Source organism: Sinohyriopsis cumingii, chromosome 3 (genome assembly GCF_028554795.1).
Source record: "Sinohyriopsis cumingii isolate HCF-2022 chromosome 3, ASM2855479v2, whole genome shotgun sequence".
In the NCBI taxonomy this organism is placed as follows: Eukaryota; Metazoa; Mollusca; class Bivalvia; order Unionida; family Unionidae; genus Sinohyriopsis; species Sinohyriopsis cumingii.
The window spans coordinates 89,629,943-89,652,125 of NC_142963.1; the positions used below are offsets into that span (position 1 = coordinate 89,629,943).

At 34.7% G+C, this 22,183-nt stretch overlaps 1 protein-coding gene across 3 annotated transcripts in view; it reads right to left on the bottom strand.

Moving 5' to 3' along the window:
* The window catches only part of LOC149803267 (monocarboxylate transporter 9-like), a 121,107-nt gene that overhangs the window by 68,681 nt on the left and 30,243 nt on the right, over nucleotides 1–22,183 (bottom strand). For all 3 annotated transcript variants that reach the window (XM_089952919.1, XM_089952918.1, XM_089952917.1), the window contains exon 2: nucleotides 4,470–6,798. In XM_089952919.1, coding sequence (XP_089809045.1) covers nucleotides 4,470–6,348 — 1,879 coding nt within the window. In that variant the 5' untranslated portion in view covers nucleotides 6,349–6,798. The remainder of the gene's footprint in view (nucleotides 1–4,469; nucleotides 6,799–22,183) is intronic.

Genomic DNA, 22,183 nt, shown 5'->3' on the forward strand with positions numbered 1-22,183 from the left:
GAAACTTCCAGAATTACAACAAAATTAAGTAAATTTAAGGTAGGCACACTTATTATGATTGCTATGAAATTTGACTGTCTTATCATTAGCACACAATTACTGTTTATGAATCTGACATTATCTTCCACTACAGAAAAATCCTGAAATTAGAAATAATTCAATTCAATTCATAACTGCATTAGTTATAACATACATTAACATCAGAAGCTACCAATGCCAGATTTTATTCTTTAGAGGCCTTTGGGCAGTCAAAATCTTGGGGCTCCCTCACAAATTATCTCCTAATAAGTTTTATCTATATTATTTTTATCCGTTGTCGTAGAGCCCCATGGCTGGTGCCTACTCTGTCCATTTGGTACTCTGGCACTGGAAGCTCTGTGTGCTTGCAAATTAACTCACAATCTTTAGATACATGTACAACACACATGTTCTATCTCACCTTTATTATTCATTACTGTGGAAGCCATCTTTTGTAACAAGCCAAAAGTACAATATATCTCTCCTAATCACAAGCCTACATGTAAATGTATGATTTAGATTTTTAATGTAGCTTTAACAATTTTGGTCATATCGCTACGATGTCTGCAGTCTGACAGTTTATAGTGAAGTCTAGCACTGAGGCATCATGCTGCAGACATGTAGCATCATATCTTACCCAGGCACATTAATCCTGACATCAGGTCAACCAATCCTAACACTAACCTAATGATGAGCACCAAGCGAGGCAGCTGTTAGTACCATTTTTATAAGTCTTTGGCATGACTCTGCCAGCATTCGAACCCGTGACCTCCTGCATCTGAGGCAGATGCTCTAACCACCTATATGTAAAGTTGAGAAGGCTGAACTATTATGATTTAGGCATTCAGTACCAAACTGTCAGCATACTTCTGCTTTAAGCACATCCTGTATTTTATTATGGTGTGTTTGAATATGCTATGTGGGGCAAGTTCCAGATATTTCATACAAGACTGCAATGACAGTCCTTGATGACTATAAGAACACAGCTGAAATAGAGCTATATATAACTGAATGTATCCTGATTTAGCCTTGGTTAATTTTACTCATTCTAAAATGCAGAATTAACATCTCAATGACATGCTGCAAATACTCATTTCTGTATCACAACTCAATGTTCTCTGGTATTCATAAAATGACCATCAAACTTTTAAAAAATTATAAGTTCAAAACCAGGGAGTAAAATACCAAAATCAGTCAACTCCAAAAAGGTATTTTTCCCACTTCTGATAAATTATTAAAAAAACATTTAATACTGACTATGTAAACAATGTAGTTTTCAAAGATCCTGAAACTGGAACAAATTTGTGTTCTATACAAGAGTGATGCCTAGGACACAAAGAAAGAGACCAGAACTGTAGACAAGCAGTGTGCACATAATAATTATAATAATAATGTGTGTGTGATATGGATTTTTAACAGAGCTTTAACAATTTTTCAGTCATATCACTATGATGTCTGCAGTGTGGCAGTTTATAGTGATGACTAGCACTGGGGCACAAAGAGACCAGAACGGTAGATAAGCAGTGTATTTGCACATAATAATAATAATAATAATAATAATGTGTGTGTGTGTGTGTGTGTGTGATATGGATTTTTAACATAGCTTTAACAATTTTTCAGTCATATAACTATGATGTCTGCAGTGTGGCAATTTATAGTGATGACTAGCACTGGGGCATCATACTGCAGACATATCACATAATATCCCACCCAGTCACATTATCCTGACACCAGGCAGACCAGTCCTAACACCAACCTCTTAATGCTGAGCACCTAGCAAGGCAGCTGTTAGTACAATTTTTTTTATAAGTCTTTGGTATGACTCGGCTGGAGTTTGAACCCTCGACCTCCCGCATCAGAGGGGGACTCTCTAACCACTAGGCCACCGGAGCGGTAATAATAACAATAATAATAAATACTTTATTTTATGAGGGCAACTAAACTATTCTCCCCTGAGGCCATGCTAACTACTGTAAATATACAACATAAAAAAAAGAGTAAAGCATGCTTAAATACATGAAGTATAAAAACATGAATATGAATGCATTAACACAATATATTTGAGTGCATGTACAGTGTATTTCAAAATTTACAACGAAATCTGCCTTTCAAGGTAATAGTAATATGATCTTGTTTTAAACATATTTAGATTTGTCTGGTCTAATGGTTAATATTACACAAACAAATGAATTCAAAAAGCAAACATAAATGTGTTTAAATTAACCAAAATAATTTCATTTTATGCATTTAGTCTAATGTTGACAGCATGCTGCTCTTGCTGTAAGCACAGTCCATATTTTTTAAGGTGCTTTCAATCAAATAAACTATGCTATCAGGAAAAGCTGTGGTTTTTGTGAGCAAATATGATGTGACAGCACTTACTAACTTTGTGAACACTCACTCAACCAGAACAGTGTGATCCACTGCCCTGGTTTAGCCTTGGTAACTAAGCCATTCAATGCATTCTAATACACTGTCAAATTTTAAAAAATGCAGTTAATTACAAAACAGGCAGTAAGATACCCATATTATTAAATTCTTATCTAGAGCTGTGTAAATTATTTCCTTTATTTCAAGAATCTTCTTAGGTTCTTTTCATATATGGTTACGGAACCCAATTACAAAACACAACAGAAAGAAATAATGTTTAAAGAGTTTCTTGAAAGGACTAACACTCTTCTGGCATAAAATAATTTCCAGGAATTTATTATAAGACCATTTCTTCATTTTAATTGCCAAGTGTTCAAGTCACCGCTGACAGTTTTCTTGCAATATCAAGAGTTTCAAATATGCCACAGTGGCAACCATATCAAGCTTAAGATCAGTACATTTTCATCTAGGAATAACAAGACATCATTATAAGTCGTTTGGTGAAAACTCCATGTTAATATGACCATTCATTTAGAAGGAATGCTTTTTTGTTGTTGTTGTGGGGTTTAACGACATTTTTCAGCACAAGATAGGCTATACATGGCAGCCAGTATTAACGGTGTAGGAAGAACCCGGGAAAACACCAGAAAGAACCACTGACCCATGAGAAGCTACTAGCAAGCTTTCTCACATACCCACATAGGCCGACCCCAAGACTTGAACCCACAAAGACTGAGGTGAGATGGCAGTGATTGGTAATGGTAAGCGCTTAAGACCACTCAGCCACTCAGGGCCCCATGGGAGTGATTGTAACTAAACAAGATGTTAAAGATGGGCACCACTGTGGCCACATTTTATGTCATCATTTTCATCTAGGACCATCTAGACACCATTAGAAATCTTCTCGTGAAAACCCCATGTCAATAAAGCTTTCCATTTAGAAGCAGTATCTGTACCAAAATTTCAAGATGGCAGCCATTGGGACCATTTTCTTTTAGGACCAACCAATCATTACAATAAATTTTCCAGTTATAACCCTTTAATAACATGTCATTTTGTTCAGAAGTAGTAACAATAACAAGATTTTTAAAATGGCTGCCATGGTGGCCATATTGGATGTCAGAACAGTAGTTTTCATTTCGGACTAAGTGGACATGATAAGAAATGTATAAGTGAAAACTTGTGGTAATCCGAATTTCCATTCAGGAAGAGCAGCAATAAGAATAAATTCAGGAAGGCTGCCATAGTGGCCATAATGGTCATCAGATGAGCACCATTTTCATTTAGGACCAACTAGACATCACCAGAATTCTTTTTGTGAAAATCCCATTTTTAGACAACCATCCATTCAGAAGGAATAGCAACATCAATATTTTCAATATAGCTACTGTGCAAGCTATGCTGTATGTTAGAACTGCATCGTTTTAACTTATGACCAACTAGATATCATAAGAAATTTCTTGGTCAAAACCCAACAACAATATGATTTTTCTTTCAAGAAAATAGCAATAGCAAGATGTTTAAAATGGCTACCAGGACAGTCATACTAGATGTCACATCCATACCATTTTCATATAGGAGCAACTGGACATCATAAAACTTTCTATGAACACCCCATGCTGATATTACTGTCCATTCCAGATGTGTAGCAATTAAAGATTTTCAAATTGGCCAGGTGGACATACTGGGTGTACAAGTGGCATCATTTTCATTTAGGACCAACTGGAGTGTGTCAAGTTTCATGGCAACCCTCCAAATAGATTAGGAGAGGATTAGTGATAACAAACTTGTGAAAACAGATGGATGGACAAATGACAGGTCATGCCATAAGCTTTTGTGGTCTATTACAAGTAGAGCTAAAAGGTATTGTGTTGGGAAGGGAGGCGTAAACAGATATACAAACTGACCTGTATTATGCCACCATCTATGTACAGTAGAAAAAATGGTCTCTAAAACAAGTGGTTGTTTCAGATAGGTTCAGTTCTTTCACATTAATTCAAAAATACCTGAAGATTGTAACAGTTAGAACAGATGTTTGCATAATGATGGTGTTATTTAACAAAGGCTGACTGTAAACTTACCTGCAAAAGGTGGGCCTCCAAGGTTCCCTATGCCTTGTATCATCATGGTCAATCCATAGGCGTTGGATAGCTTGTCTAAGCCAAGGAACTCCACCAGAATCACTGTGCTGAGTGCATAATTGGCACTGACAAAGAACCCAAATGCGCCGGACAAGATTGCCGTTGGTACATAGCTTGTGAAGAGTGGAACAATCATAATGGAGCCACCACACAGAACAATGGACAGTCCATAAAACAACTTCAGATTAATGGCTCGGTCACCCATGATTCCAAACAAAAGCTGACCAAGTGTATTGGCTATGCCAAGGATGGAAATAAGAAAAGAGGCCTCTGTTTCCGATACTCCAAACTCAACAATTCTGTCTACCATAAAGACATAGGGTACATCATACCAAAAGTAGAGAATAAAATTAGATATTGCAAACAACACAAACAATGGATTTTTAAAGATTTTTGGATCAAACATTATCTTCAAAAGTTTCTTCACATGTTTGGGGAAATGTAGTATTCTCCAGAAAAAACAAGTTTCTTCTTCATCAGAACTTTCATCATCAAAAGTTGATTTGTACAGCTCTGGGCAGCTAGATGATTTCTTCGGCATCGATGCTAATTTTGTTAAGTTGCCCCTGAAGAATATGTTGCCTCTGAAGAATACATCTCTCCTCAGTAATGGCACATACTCAGGAGTTCTAAAATATACAGTCCTTTTTTTCACTGGCCTATCTGAGCACACTTTACCATCTCTTTTATGAGCTCTGCTCACACAATTTCCATTGGCCTCGCTTACCAGCACAACATGGTCCTCACCACTCTTGCTAGTGGTAATGGTCAACATGTCTTTTGGATCAATGACCAGCTCTGCACTTGGCATATTTTCCATACTCATGAAATAGTTGTGAAGAATTTGTTCCAAGTTGCCCCTATTTTCCTTAATCTCCCTCATAACATGAGGGGGCAACTTTTTTTTGTTCTTCAAGAAGGTTGGCAATTCCACTTGCGAGTAGCTGAGATATTCTAGAGAGTCACTTTCACTGCTGTTATTGTTGTCTGAATCAGAATTATTGTCCTCCAACTCGTCAGAATTACTAGCATGTCGACTGCGTGACAGAGGCGTCAATGGTATACTTGCATGAGATGCTGACATTCTTTCAAAAAGCAACAAAGCACGCCTCGTCTTTTGCTCGGGTGAAAATTCTAGGGGTCGGAAAAGTGCACCACATACAACAAGATTTAATGATATTCCACCCAGAATAAGCATTGTTCCTCTCCATGTATATTGGCTTGTCAGGTATTCTGTTAGCGGGGCAAACACTAAGGTACCAATCCCAGTGCCACAAACAGCCAAACCTGTGGCTAGAGCTCTCCTCTTTTCAAAGTAAAATGCCACAAATACAACAGAGGTGACATAACCCATTGACATGCCAAACCCAACAATGATTCCAAAAGTAAAGCAAAGCATTCCAATAGAATCTGCAAAATAACTTGCGATAAAGCCTACACAAGCTACTATGCCACCCATCATTGTAACTTTTCTGCAACCATATTTGGTGGCAAGGGCACTTGCCACTGGTCCAAAAATTAGCGACATACCATAGAAAAGAGAGCCAACCCAGGATGTGTAACTTTTGCTTTCTCTAAATTCTACCAATAATTCGGTGTACAGAACTCCAAAGGAAAATGCTATTCCATCAATAATGAAATTGATGAAAAATGCAGCAAGGACTATCATCCAACCCCATCCGCCATCAGGTGGGGGTGGCATCGACACACTCAAGCCATTGCTGGATAAAGATGGCGACAGAGTTTCGGAACTACTGCTAAGACTTGCATTTCTGGATGAATGTTTGCTTCTGTTTTTGCTGTTCCTTGAACCAGGCATTGTATGGATGTCCCTCTGATGATGTGTGGATATCTCTGGTACTATTCTATACTTGGAATGAATATACACTGGCTATTTTATATATATTTGGTGTTCTAATCAATTTTCCTCCTGCTGTCTATATTATAAAACACTAACTGGTTTTGCCTAGTTCCCAAAGCACTATTTGGGAATTCACCAATACTTAATGAATCACAATAAGACACAAACTGTCCAAATTTTAAAGCATCTAAAATCTTTAATAGATTCAAATTTATTAAAATTAATTTCAATGGTTGCAAATTATTACTGCTATATAACTCTAATAAACTTATGGGAAACTGTGTGGAAAGCCAGATCTTACTCTTTGGTAAAAACAAATGCAATATGGTGCTTGCTTGCATTGGCCACAAGGTGTAATTCCAGAAAAGGTTGCCAGCTTTAGTATTAATGCACTGCTTTGGGAAAACCCTGCAAAAAAAAAGAAGGAAACATAACGTATTAATCGTATATCAAAATATGGATCCATTGGCACAATAGAAAGTACATGTATGGGTAAAAATTGTTTTGCATTAATCAAATACTGCCGATGACCATAAACTCTTCGGATTCTTCAAATAATTAATTAAATCTTTATGAATTCCAGGGAGATGTCCAAGTAAATTTTTCATCTTCTAACACAAAATGTAGAAAAGGCCACTCATTAAAAGTCAAACAGCAAGCTTGATGCTGTAAAAGCTAATTTAAAATAAACTTTAACAACAAGAACAACAGACTCAAGTTGATCTGATATCACTCATTACATAACAGTTGATCTTTTCATTAAGCAGGCTTTGTAGTATTTGTAAAACACAACCTATGTAAATGAGGTCTGATAAAGATCCTTTTCAAAGATAATGGCATAATTAATAGCTCATAACCGAAGTCATCTAAGATCTTAAGTACAATAAAATTTTAATTTGTGGTACACAGTCACATGACTTTCACACAAATTGAAATTATGATTCATGAACATTTGATAAAAGCCATTTGTTTATTGTACTCATGCTAAATAATGCTCATATTTTGTTTATTAAGAATTAAAATAAATAAATTTCATAAAATTTCTGAAATACCATAAAAACTTCTGGTAGGTTCACTAGCATGGAATAATGCCCTACTGTAATGCCCTACTGTCAGATTTCCAGTTCCAGAGATTCAAGACAAGGACATTTCTTCATTGTAACAGCTGAGTGTTGAAACCATCTCTGATATTCCTGAGAAGCAAGAATTTTAAATCAGCCACTGTGGCAGCCATATTGGATATTAGAGCTGAACCATTTTCATTAAGGATCAACTAGACACCATTAGAAAACTTTTGATGAAACTAATATGACCATCTATTCCAGATTAGTCCGGAAAGTAAATGATTTAAATTACATCACAAATACTCCTGGGAGGCGTAAACAAAAATAACCTGGTCACATAAACATGCTAAACGAGTATATTGAAAGAGATAGCCAGGTTAAACATGCAATTTGGATGTACCTGCCCACTTAGTGAAGATTATGTGAAGGAATATCATCATATTCTACTGATACTGGAGTGACAAATCTTCAGAATTCAGAAATTATGAAAGATCTGGACCATAAACTTCCACATTTGCAAAAGCAAGAAAGAAATGAACTTAAACAGTTATTGTTTGAATATGAGCACTTATTTCCAGACATTCCTACAAACAAAATTTTCCACGACGATGAAATTGTAAATTCTAAACCTGTCAAACAACACCCGTACAGGATGAACCCTCTCAAACAGGAATACTTGAAAAAAGAAATTCAATATTAGCTGGAAAATGATTTTATAGAGCCCAGTAAAAGTGACTGGAGTTCACCATGTATACTTGTTCCAAACCCAGATAAAACTTTCCGTATGTGTACTGATTATAGGAAGGTGAATGGTGTGACAAAAATAGATTCATTCTCATTACTAAGAATCAATGACTGAATTGATAAGATTGGGAATACCAAGTATGACAAGTATGTCACCAAATTTGACCTTCTGAAAGGATTTTGACAAATTCCACTAACAGAAAGGACAAAGGAAATTTCGGCATTGGTGACTCCAGATGGTCTTTACCAATATAAAGTAATGCCATTTGGGATAAAAGGGTTGCTAAGTACATTTCAGTGTCTCATGAATATGATGACCTCTGGTCAAACAATTGTGATGCTTACATCGATAATGTCATCATCTACAACAACACCTGAAAAGAACATTTAGCAACAATTCTGAAATTCTTTGACAGAGTCAAAAATGCATGTTTGACAATTAACTTATCTAAAAGTGAGTTCTGCCATGCTAGTGTAACTTTTCTAGGACAGATCGTGGGACATGGACAAGTTAAACCTATAGATGCTAAGGGCAAGGATATCTCTGAATTTCCCATGCCTGTAAATAAAAAGCAACTGATTAGATTTTTAGTTATGGCCAGATACTATCGAAAATTTTGTTCCAATTTTTCTATAGTTGCTGAACCCCTGACAAATTTATTGAGTAAGAAAAACAAGTTCCTTTGGACTGAAAAATGTCAGGAGGCTTTTGACAAGTTGAAAGCCATACTTAAAAGTGCACCAGTTCTTACAGCTCCAAATTTCAGACAATTGTTTAAATTGTCTGTTGATGCAAGTGATGTTGGGGTTGGAGCAGATTCAAGAAAATGAAAATGGTATTGATCATCCAGATTGCCATTTTTCCAAGAAATTAAATACGCACCAAAGAAATTATTCAGCAATCAAGAAGGAATGTTTGGCTTTGATATTTGCATTACATTTTGAAGTTTACCTTAGTTCAGCTCCTTCTTTAATTATTGTGTTTAGTGACCGCAAACCCCTTACTTTCTACGGCAAGATGAAAAATACAAATCAAAGACTACTAAGGTGAGTTTGTTGTTACAGGAATATAATCTTGACATCAGGCACATCAACGGAACATAAAATTTAATAGCAGATGCACTTTCCCATGTATAAAAATGTATTATTTCATGTACACTGTGTGTAATTTATATAAGTTCTTTTTAACCTCATGTATAATTAGTCTGTGGTAAAAAGAAAGCTTTATGTATAAATCTTTCTTTTTCTTTATGGGGGAAGTGTTATGTATATTTGATTTAATTATATCTGATCTAATATATATTTATTTCAATATAACTGTTTGTCAGTTTTATTTTATTTTTCATTACATGCTATTGTAATATAAATTTATTCACTATTCCAGAAATTAGTTTGACCTTGACTGTTCATTTTAGTAAACACTAGGTGTTGACCTAGATCCTGACCTTGATTCAAAGTTAGTAGCAGCCACATAAAAATACGTTCTATTTTTATTTTAAAATGATCGATTGTTGTTGCGGTTATGATGGGTCTACTGATTTAAGATGTAAACAATTTTTTTAATTTTATTTCTTAGAGTAAAATGATTGGTTTTTGTCAGGGCCACACTGGGTGTACATGACCTTTAACAAGTAAAGAATTTTGATGAGGTTCTGGAATATAATCACGTGATCCCCTTTATCTGTTTTAGAATACGATATAACCTTTGTCCTGGAGAGATATTCTCAGTAGTTGGGCTTTTTCTTTACACTGGAAGGTGTATGTTGTGCTGTTTGGAGTTATTTCAAATTACTTGGATTCAAAAGGATTAACTCTTTTAATTCCTGGAAAATATGTGTGCTCATGTGAAATTCTTAAACAAAGACAGCTCTTATAAAAAATTTATTCAGATTTCCAAAACCAGAGAGATATTTCTTGTTTCTACAAGAAACTGTAAACTTCTACACTACAGATTACAGCATACGTCATCATCTTCCATCTTGGGGCCCCGAGTGGCCGAGTGCTCTAAAGCGCTCTCCATTACGGATCACTGTCATCTCACCTCTGTCTGCGTGGGTTCAAGTCTTGGATTCGGCCAATGTGGGTATGTGAGAAAGCTTGCCAGTAGCTTCTCCAGGGTCGGTGGTTCTTTCCAGGGATTTCCTGGGTTCTTCTTCCACCATTAATACTGGCTGCCATGTATAGCCTATCATGTGCTGAAAAATGGCATTAAACCCTACAACAACAACATCATCTTCCATCCTGGATTCTTCGTCGGGCTCTCAAACTTGAAATCATTAGAAGATTTTGTTATTAGGATTTCTAACATTTTATTCATGGATTATTCTTGGATTATTTATGGATTTGATTCTTAAAACCGTAAGTTCATTTCATTTTTACAGAATTTTTCCAGGAAAAGAAATTATTATATTTTTCAAAGCTTATTGTTTTCACTCTTTCTTTGTGTTACTGTTTATTCAAGCCTAAACACGTAACATGAGATTAAGAATTTCAAATGTGGTAAATTTTTACAAATAAATCTATGCTAATCAATCTGTAACTTTATACATGAATCGAGTAAGAAACACGTCCTTGATGAAGGCAAAATGAATGGTAGGAACAAAAAAAAACAACTTGCAAACACATCTTGAGTTTTCTGGGATGCTCATGCAATCAGCTTTACTTTTCATTTTTGGATGCATGAAAAGTGAGTCCTTGATACCAATTTTTTTCTTCATCAAAATTCTCTTCTATTTCAGATCTTTCTACAAAGTGGTATCAAACACTGTAGTGTGCAAGCTATCAGACAGTTCAAGCGACTGTAACAGAATTAGGTGAATGTTACATGTAGATCATAGCAAAGATATTAAGATACTAGTTAATCAACTGTTGATTCCTAATGATCCATTTGGTCGAAAAACTCATTAAATGTGTGTGTGATATGACACTAATATTTGATAACATTACTCATCACAGTTTTAATCCATCCTATTACAACTCATTATAAAATGTTTTGAACACTTTCATTTTAATGAATATTGAATTAGAAAAATACTGCAAAGATTTTAGGACTAATTTTATTTTCCAGAGGAATACAAACACCGATGTTATTCATCATAAATCATCATAAAATAAGCTGTATTCTGTGTCTTGTACATATATACTTTCATTTTCGAGTCATCATCATAGGTATATTTTTCTGATAGCAACATGACATAATTCCTTGGGTGCCAAGTTCAAGGCTGCATATAAGTCTGATTGCAGTGAGACTGGTATACAGAAATTAGTAGAAGCATCTAGTTTTGACAAAGTAAACAGAATGACAAAGAGACTGAGAGATTCATAGAATGGATCATGCAATAGGATGTTAAACAGGGCCAAAAAAACAAAGAAACATTATTAGCTTCATGCACCTAGTTTTGCAACTATGGAAGGGAAAATGCAATGGCATCCCAGGGAATACCAGGTCCAGAACTTTGGATTCTAATTGTAAACCTAACATAATCTCCAAAACTTCGTTTGGGAAAAAAGTGAATGTATTATGCTGTGTTGGGTAAATGTGAAATGAACATACAGTGAATGGAATATAGACAGTTTCTTCTCCAGTGCCATGGAAATGTGTTGCATTTGAAATGAATTAAGCTAATTAAATAAATTATTATAAAAAAAGAAAGTGTAATCTCTTCCTTGGTTCCTTCCAGATGCAAACAAAATTGAAGAATCGCAAGGTAAATCCACTGAGAATTGTCGTAGTTGTAACATCACAACAAAAACTATTAGCTATCAACTGGCTTAAGTTTTCATTATTATAAAATTAAATATTTCACAATAAATGAAGAATAGGAATCTGATAACATATACTGTACTAATGTTACTAGAACATACATGTAATGTTCTGAATCACTGCATGAAAAAAGAAGTATTCTTATTGGGACTCTGAGTTCTGAGCTGGGACTGCAACTTTTTCCAATGCAGGAGTCCTGCACTACAACTTTAAAAATCCTATGGAAAACCCACGATATCAAAAACTGTAAATACATTTTAATCCTTAATTACAACCCAGCATGTAAGCCTGCAATTGTGCATTGCCTCTAACACCATAAGTATTACTTCTTATATTTCTCTTAACAAATTTTCTTCAGTTATAAATTTCAGATTTATTCACTTTAATCCAAAGGGTATATTATTTTGCAGATTTTTATAAATGTATGAACTGTATTAGTGTATTTCATGTTTTCAGGAAGGTGAAGATATCTGAATAACTCACAAAATGTGATTCTCAAAAATAAATATAATTCTGTTATTTCCCATGCTCTTCTGAGAGACAGTAGGCAGGTATTTTAAAACAGAAAATAAATGATTGCATATCTTATGAACTGAAAGCTATTTCTTAACTACAGTGAATTTCATTAAAATTCACAGATTTGCTAACAATTAAAACACAGTGGATATCTTGATAATATATGCCTATTGACCAACTTTTATTAAAAAAATCTGACGAGAATAGTATTTAAGTGCTGCAAGCTCAGACAATCTGAATTAAAACTGGCATAGATAGCATGTGTGTGTGTGGTTTGGATTTTTAACGTAGCTTTAACAATTTTTCAGTCATATCACTACGATGTCTGCAGTGTGACAGTTTATAGTGATGTCTAGCATTGAGATGATGTCCCACCCAGTCACGTTATCCTGACACCAGGCTGACCAGTCCTAAGGCATAGATAGCAATGGAAAATATAAAAAAGGTGGCGGTGGTTCATGTTCCATCATGTGTGTGTGTGATTTTGATTTTAAATGTAGCTTTAACAATTTTTCAGTCATATCACTATGATGTCTGCAGTGTGGCAGTTTACAGTGATATCTAGCATTGGGGCATCATGCCGCATTATCCCCTGAGACCAGGCTGACCAGTCCTAACACTAACCTATTAATGCTCAGTGCCTAACAAGGCAGCTGTAAATACCATTTTTATAAGTCTTTTGTATGATTTAGCTGGGGTGTGAACCCGTGACCTCCCGCTTCTGAGGTGGAGACTAACCTCTAGACCACCGAACAGTCATGTTCCATCATCAACTATATAAGCATTGCAAACACTAATTATGGTAGAAATCGCTGTGTAAAATACATAGATAAGTGCATGAAGACTGTGTTTGGTTGCATTTAAATTTCAGTCTATGCAAGCACATGGGTATGCAAGATTTTAAATTCTTGATTCCAACCTAAGCAGAGAAGCTGTAAACACTTCTAATATGACTTCCAAGAGAAATAATTAGAGACCGGTGCCCAGAATCTTTCTGAGAAAACTACCTTGCAGTACATCTATTACTGATCTGTGCAGAAACATTTATTCAGAGGCCAACTAATCCCTGATGCAGAGGTAAGATGGTAATCATAAATAGCACAACACTGCAAAATATATGGTGGGAATATCTGAACATGTGCAAATTATTTAAAAGGCATTTGGTAGATCATGGCAAGAGATAAATTCATAGTTGATAAAAAGGCAGATTTTTACATTACCTTTGCCCTGGAGTGTTGATAATTTAGACATGAAGCTAACATTGTTTTGTGAGAAGGACTAGTGAGGATTCACCAGACTAGCAATTTTTCTATCTCCTATTCCTTCTAACTACAAGAAAATTTATGTTATCTTCTACCCCCTGAAGATACTTGTATTTTTCCAAATTAGTTAAATGTTTTTTCACTTGACTAAAGGTGAAATTTGAACTGTCAAATAAAAACACTTATTTTCCTGTATCTGTAATTTAAATAAATGACACATTTATTATCAAAATATGATTTAAAAAATTAGAACATAAAAAAGTAATAATATCAGTTTATAGTTTGTTATGTATATTTAATTTATACTGTTGTTAGTTTTTTTCTCCATGATTATATGGAATGTATAATTGTATTTTGGACTTGACCTTGTCCAAAATCAGGGTAATACTTGGCCAGTAACTTATAATTTTGCAAACATATAGTCTCTCTGAGTGTGGGTTAAATATTAGGATCATTTTCAATAGAGGTGAACATGTTTATCTGGGATTAGGTCAAGGAGACTGGTATTTTCAATGGATAAACCTCTTGTATCTGATGTTTACATTCTTTCTATAATTTTAGTAGCAGATTTTGTCTTGTTGACAACCCAGAATGTTCTAGAATTGAAATTCCATTAAGTGACAAGAGTAATTCCAGAAAATGGCAATTGCAACCTAGGTCAAGTAGAGGGGTTCATAATCTTTTGTTTGCTTGAAAAAGTACTCATTCTTTCATTTCACATCTGCAGCAGAATCAGTTTTATTGTTGTGTTCAGTATTTCATTTCGGTGAAATTATTTAATGAAATTATTATTCACAGGAAATACAAAAAGATCTACAATAATCTTGAACGGAACATTAATCTGAAATTATAGTGATTTCAGACACTAACATTTTTGGATTATATTACTGTGATGCATATAAATACTGTTAGCAAATCACCAAACCACAGGCCATTGGCATATTAACATATCAGAGACTAGAGGCACATAACACTTTCAGCATTGGAACTTATGTGGAATACCACTGGCACTCAGTAGGCACTTTATAAATTTGGACTTGTGATAAATCTTTGAGGATTATTTGGGATTTAATTCATATTACTGTAACTTCTTTTTAAATTTTAAATTTGTATTCTAAGGAAATAAATTACTTGATGAATTTTAAAACACTTGTTGGTTTTCATTCTTTTCTGTTACTAAGATTACGAACGTAGTCATACAAATATATACATATACATAGTAAAAATTGTCTATTATTTTCTTGGATACAATGTTTTCCCTGTCAGTATATTAGATTTTAATTTCCTTGGCCAAATTACTAATTACTAATTAATTGTTCTAACCTTCCTTTGTTATAATATTTACTAATTACTAATTAATTGTTCTAACCTTCCTTTGTTACAATGTTTTACTGGTTATAGCTTTTGTGGGGTATCTGAGAAACGTAATGTTTTTACAACCCAATGTGTCAAACCAGATAAACAATAGGTACCATTAAATAAGAAGGCATCAGGTGTGCGTGTGATTTGGATTTTTAACGTAGCTTTATCAATTTTTCAGTCATATCGCTACAATGTCTGCAGTGTGACAGTTTATAGTGATGTCTAGCACTAGGGCATCATGCTGCAGACATGTAACATGATACCCCACCCGGTCATATTATCCTGACACCAGACCCACCAGTCCTAACACTAACCTCTTAATGCTGAGCGCCAAGCAAGTCAGCTGTTAGTACCATTTTTATAAGTCTTTGGTATGACTGGGCCTGGGATCAAACCCACGACCTCCCTCATCCAAGGTGGACGCTCTAACCACTAGGCCATGAAGGCATCAGGTAACAAAATCTTTCAGTTATAAAAGCTTAATAATTACATGCCATTCCTAATCAGTAAATAACAAAGGCCTAAAAAAGCTGAAAGATAAAAAAAAATGCAAGATAATCACACCTCATTCATAATTTGTACTTCTGAATCACGGCTTGCTGGTTCATTACAATTACAGCATGGAAATAAATATTTTTGTTTTGTTCTTTCTTTTGTGAATAATTTAGAAATATCCTTTAACTGTTGTTCTATACCAGTATGCGGAATGAGTAAACTTCAAGGAAATCTCTCCTGCATTTATAGTGAATTTAGACTACTGTCAGAATAGCTGAAGATTTGCAGGCAGAAAAAGGAAAAAAAAAATGTGTCTTTTTTGAAATAAAGTTATACATACAAAATATGAATAAGACAAGTCAAATTAACACTGCTCTAATCCAAAGATACCTAGAAAGCCTTGACACAAGAAATATTTAAAAAAATAAATAAAAACTGAGCATGAAACCAATGTGCTGTCCAGTCATCATGATTTATTGTGCAAGGTGTGATGTTCCCATTGTGTTGCAAAGTCCTTTATTAAGGCAGGGTTTAGTGAGCAGACAAATTTCATAACCAGTGAGAGTGATCCTTCAGGTAACTGAATTATGTTAATTCTAACAGTGACATTATCAGCAATTAGATTTTTGCACCATGAAGATACTGTTCGTGAAATTAGTGAATGCCAGGAAGCATTAGAGTTATAAAGACAATGTCACAAATATTAAGATTTTTGATTCATTGACTGGTACATATATATACATTATATGTTGAAATTTTCATTGTATGGTAAAACATACAGGTTTATCATTTTTCTTTCCCTTTTGGTCAGTGGCCCACTTTTTTCATGACTGCAACAACTCAATTAAAATGCATGTAAACTTTTCAAAGTGTACAGCTGATAGTTGATATGAAGTAAATTTCATTTTGATGATTTTGAGCAGCCATACAAAGCAGGCACCAGTGACCTGATCTTGGAAGCACAATGCATTACTTGAGGCAGATTTGATTGGTGCTGGTGACAGAGCTGGTGATGTAGCTTGATAATTAAATTTTGTAGACAATACATTTTAGAAGCATCATAAAAGCATGAGAACAAAAGGTCAAAGTGAAATAATTTGCATATTTGTGCATAGTGATGGTAAAGCTCAGCAAGACAGATGGAAGGCTTATAGTGGCAAACTATTTAGCACCTTCACTACATGTAATCAGGTGAACATTACACACAAAATACATATGGTAAATTAAAGTTTTGAAACTATAAAAATTAGGCTCCAACTATTTAATTTCATGGTGGAGAGGGTGCCTGGATTTTCTTTCCAACCAAATTCATTTTTCATCTCAAGATAATTGTTTCAGCTAATTTGCTGCACAGAATTAGTTTTTCCACAAAAGTATGTTTTTTTTCAAGTTATCTGCAAGTCAGATATATTTCTTTAAAAAAATGCCAGTCCCTTTCCTGAAAATGACATGATCGGTCCCTTACCTTGTCATAATCCACTTTCATTGCTTCCCAAACTTCTATGCATAATAAAACTGTTAAAATCATAAGATATGTGTTCACATTACTTATAATGTCTGAAATTTCTGTACAGGAATCAGTATCATTGCAAATATTCTTTATCCCCTTTTGAGACCAAAACGCATCAAACTTTCATGAAGCTGGCTCAGAATTAAGTCTAACTATTGACTTGTGAAGCTAACACATGCAAATTAATGTCTGGGCAGGATACAAATCTATTCCAAGGAGGATAACCAAGTGCATCCATCAAAAGAAGATATCACATAAACCTGTAACTGTTCCAACTTTTTTGAGGAAATATATCATGTACATATTTTGCAGTTCTACATGCACAATTCATGTGTATATGCTGTATTAAAAAGTATAGGTGAATCTGATGCAGAGATAAATTTCTGCACCACCATGGGGCAAATAGAGAAAGAATGGATGACATCCAGATGGGCAAATGAACTGACATACAGACAGTGTGTGATATAATATTTATGGTTATCTTTACTCATTTACCCCTGGCACCTTGTTTATGCGTCAGGAGGTAGTAGTCTACTTCCTAGCTCTGAAGCATCAAGTTCATTTAAGATACACTAAAGTGGGCGGTATTATAGAAAGGTAGACAGAGGGAAAAACAAAATTTTTTGGAGCCAATTTTTTTCCACCAAAAATTTGCCTGTGGTCAGAATCCAATTTTGTGTCTGGAATTTAGACTTTTTGGCCTCACATCTAAGGCAGCCCAGACTGAACTGCACAAAGACAGTTGAACCTTTGCAAAAAGTAGGATAAGATGGACGTTGAGAATAAAAAGTGGTCTGGATATAAAAAATGATGGGTCATGAAGCAAAACCAAAAAAAAAAGATTTTAAAAAATCCAACTTTTACCCTTCTGCTCATGCACGAGCAAAATAGCCAATGAAAAATTATGTTTCTAATACAACTAGGCTTTAGGTTAACCGGAAATCTCTTGGAAGTCGATATATTTGGATGCATTCAGAAATAGCCCCCAAAAATGTGTTTCCTACTCGCAATTTTCAGTCAAAAATTCAAAAACTCCAGGGGTTAATGAGTTAACATAATACTAAAAATGTGTTCAGGGAACACTGATGTCCTATCAAAGTGACTAAAATGGCATAAATGTAGACTTGGAAGGACAATTATGTAGTTTCCTGATAAACTTACTTCTGAATCTTTCATACTCTCTCTCTCTCTCTCTCTCTCATTTTCAGCTGACAATTGCCTAAATCATATATCTAAATCCTTTTTACACTGTTTGAAGGATTTATGATGATTTAAATAAACACTGACAAGTGTAACAGTATTTTAACCTACCACTGGTTGTAACACTACAGGCCATCAAGCAACAATGATTTCTGACATTTATGGAGAAAACAAGGCAAGATATTATGAAATGTAGTTTATTTTTGGTGGTGGTGGGGTGGGGTGGGGTAAAACTAATTTTAATAATGCATTACTTACCCATCACTATTATATAGTTTTCATGAATTTTGTGCCTAAAAATCACTATCTGTTAAATGAGAATGCATCTTTCCCTAGAGTGGATAATTGTCAGCATGATGCCATCAATTACAGTACATGCATCATGTTTTATGGATTACCCTCAAAATCTGGGACTGCTTTGGTGGCCTAATGGTTAGTGTCTGCCTTGGATGCAGGAGGTTGCAGTTTCAAACCCTGATGGAGTCATTATACCCAATGACTTATAAAAATGGTAATAACAGCTGCCTCGCTTGGTGCTCAACATTAAGAGGTTAGTGTTAGATCTGATGTGACTGGTGTCAGGATAATGTGACTGGGTGGGACATGAAGCTACATGTCTGCAACATCATGCCCCAGTGCTAGACCTCACTGTCAAATGTCGCACTGCAGACATCATAGTGATATGACTGAAAAATTGTTAAGCTATGTTAACAATCTGAAACACACACATATATACTAAATCTGGTGGACATTGACAGATAGACAGGTGATTAAGTGCCTAATATAAGTAGTGGAAGTCCACCTAGCCTTGCAGATTTCCCACCAAAAACTAGTGGAAATCCACTGAATCTAGTTGAAGTCGGTCATGGGTTTTATTGCATCCGTAGTGGGTTTTATGGCACCTAAAACTGATTCTAATGCAGTCACTCTGCGAGTCACCACTCTAGACTAACCGATGAAAGAAACCTTGACACTGTAAACCAAACCCTGGCAAGGGTAAATTTCATACCTTTACCTGTACAAACTAGACAGTGGTAACATTTCTTGTGGTATTTATCAATTAATTTGTCATCATTTCTCTTTTATTTCCATGCTATTTTCATGAACTGCTTGAAAGCAGTACTATAAAACTCGAAAACAATTTACATACGAATACTGTACTATTTATATCTGATAAATATTGATACTTGAACATTATGAGATGTATCTCATAATTCTTTCTAACATTTATTTTACAAGAACGTGGCATCGTATATAAAAATAAAAAAAGATATATGAACTATGCACCAAAAGGGTTTTCTGGTACTTTTACCCTTAAACTTTGAAAATAATAATGTTTATGAGAAAGCACAATAGCTTTTAAAATTTGTTGCAATTGTGTATGCTGTATTGACATGAGCTCTATCAGCAGCCATTCATATTATGTTATTTAAATTTTAGAAAAGTTTCTTTCCTGACTTTGTTTTTTTTTAATCTACAGTCATCAAAAGGCACTAAATGAGAAGTGACATTTTCTTTGAAATCAGTTACTAGGTCTGTTACTGCCTCAAGTCAAATTTACAAAAGTCGGTCAGGACAGTTGCTACATGTACCAGCTACTGTTCTCCCCTGTGAAATGGAGTTCTTGAAATTATGACAGTTCATGAACTTTATGAACTATTCTTGAACTGAACATGAAACATTCTTCAAATCAGTTTTTGGCTGTTCATGATTTACAGTTCTTAAACAGTTCATGAATAACTTTAAGAACATATGAAGTACAATTCAAGAACAATAAAACATCACAAGAGTTCAAGAACTGTTCTTGAATGAGTTCATGAACATGTTAAGAACAGTTAATGTACTAAAATGAATTTAAATAGTTCATAAAAAGCTCATGGATAGTTCTTGACAGAATTCTGGACCATGTCAAGAACAGCTCAAGAACAAAAAGAATGGCAATTAAATTAAATTAAATAGCTGAAAAGTTTATGACAATATTTGGAATCAAATCAGGAATAGTTTAAGCACAAAAAGGTTGCAGCTGAAATAACTGAAAACTTCATAAACATTTATGTTCATTTGATTTTGAATACAGCACCATTCAATGAAAGAGACTATTTTTGTCATAAACTTAACCTTTTAAACTGCAAGCTCACTCCGTTTTCAATATTACTTAATATGAAATGCTCTAGGCAATTATAAAACCAGAGGATATCTGAAAAGATGACAACAGGAACAAAAATCTAATATGTAATTCTGTATGGCCTTAGAGTAAGCAAAATAATGAAAACAAAAAGTAATATTATATCCATGCAACTCGTGCTTTATGATTCTCACATACATGCAAAGTAACCTCATGCACATGATACTGTATTATAAATACTATTTAAAGTCATTCGCAACATCGAGGTTAATTGTACAGGTCATATGTTACATTGCAGAAATAGCCGAGATATATCCAAATAACAGTTGCTGATGCAGTTGGTCAATTCGAAATCAAAATATTCCGCCAACGGACATCATGCTCATTAGTTGAATATTAAATGAAATGGATTCATTGATAGAAGGTCGAAAATGCTGTTTGTTGTTTTGGTATTATAATGAAAGGAATTGGTCAATACAAAGCATCACTACAATACTGAAGCCACGCCGTGATGAGTACAGAAAAGCACAGGTGCTCGACGCAAGCTTGATGTTGAGAAAAAAACCAATAATCTAAAGGAAAAAAATCAAACAGAGTGACAAAAATACCTCAGATTACCCCCATGACCAGTTCTGACATATAGGATCCTCTCTATCATAAAATATAAGAGAGAAGGTACGGAACTTCCAAATACTTCGCTCCACCCATGACCCTCGATTTCCTTCTGCTATTTCGGTCTTTAAAGGCACATGTCCATACTTATGGCTTGTTTTACTCCTGAGATATTTTTCTATCCATCAAGCCATAATTGACTTTTCTGCGTTGTACCAAACTAAGTTATGGGCTCCGAAATGTACGGTTTTCGAGAATTGTTTCTTTTTTGACAAGTGCATACACATGTGAAAACCGGTGAAAAGAGCTACATGTACCATGTTTTCAACTCTATGGTGCATCCCTTCTTGAATTACAGAACAGTGGTAGATGCAAAAGTAAGTTTTTATTTATCATTAACTCGATTCAACTTTAGGAATCCTGTTCCATGCAAGAATTAGACATTGTCTTCTTCACTGCACATATATTATATACATGCAACTCTATTTTCAAAATAGGTCAACTATGTGGGACACACGTCAATGCCGAAATATAATTGGCTCAAAAGGTTATACTTATTATCACATGAGCTTGGACTTGTCTCAGAGTAAAAATTCGCGAAAATCTCACGTTTTGGAGACGGTAACTTCAGTTCGGTAGCGAAAAGGTATTATTCAGTCACACGACCGCAGTAATCCTGAAATGGTCTCGAGCACAAAGGGTTCCAACTGGACTGGAACCCTTACACCCACCCCTTCTTCAGAAAATATCTTTAAATAAAAAGTAAAAAGTAAGAATTTTTGAGACCAGATTATCACCCTTTTCTTGGAAAAGACTGGACAATTTTGGTATAATCCCCACCCTTTCATGAAAGTTTTCCTGCCAAGAAAATATTATTATAAAGTGAAAATTTGTTACTATGTTTGTTTTATGTTAGTTCAATCATTAACAGCATAACTGTGTTTAAGTATCTACTTTAGGTGTATTTATGAAAGGTTCAAAAGTTTTTATCTGGACTGTGATTCACTGTGACAGAAATGAACAATTCTGGAATTATTCACGAACTCTTTTAGAACACTTGTTCATGAAATATTAATAAAATGCACCTGAACATTTCATGAGCATTAAATGGCTGAATTTTCAAAAACTTAATTTTAAGAA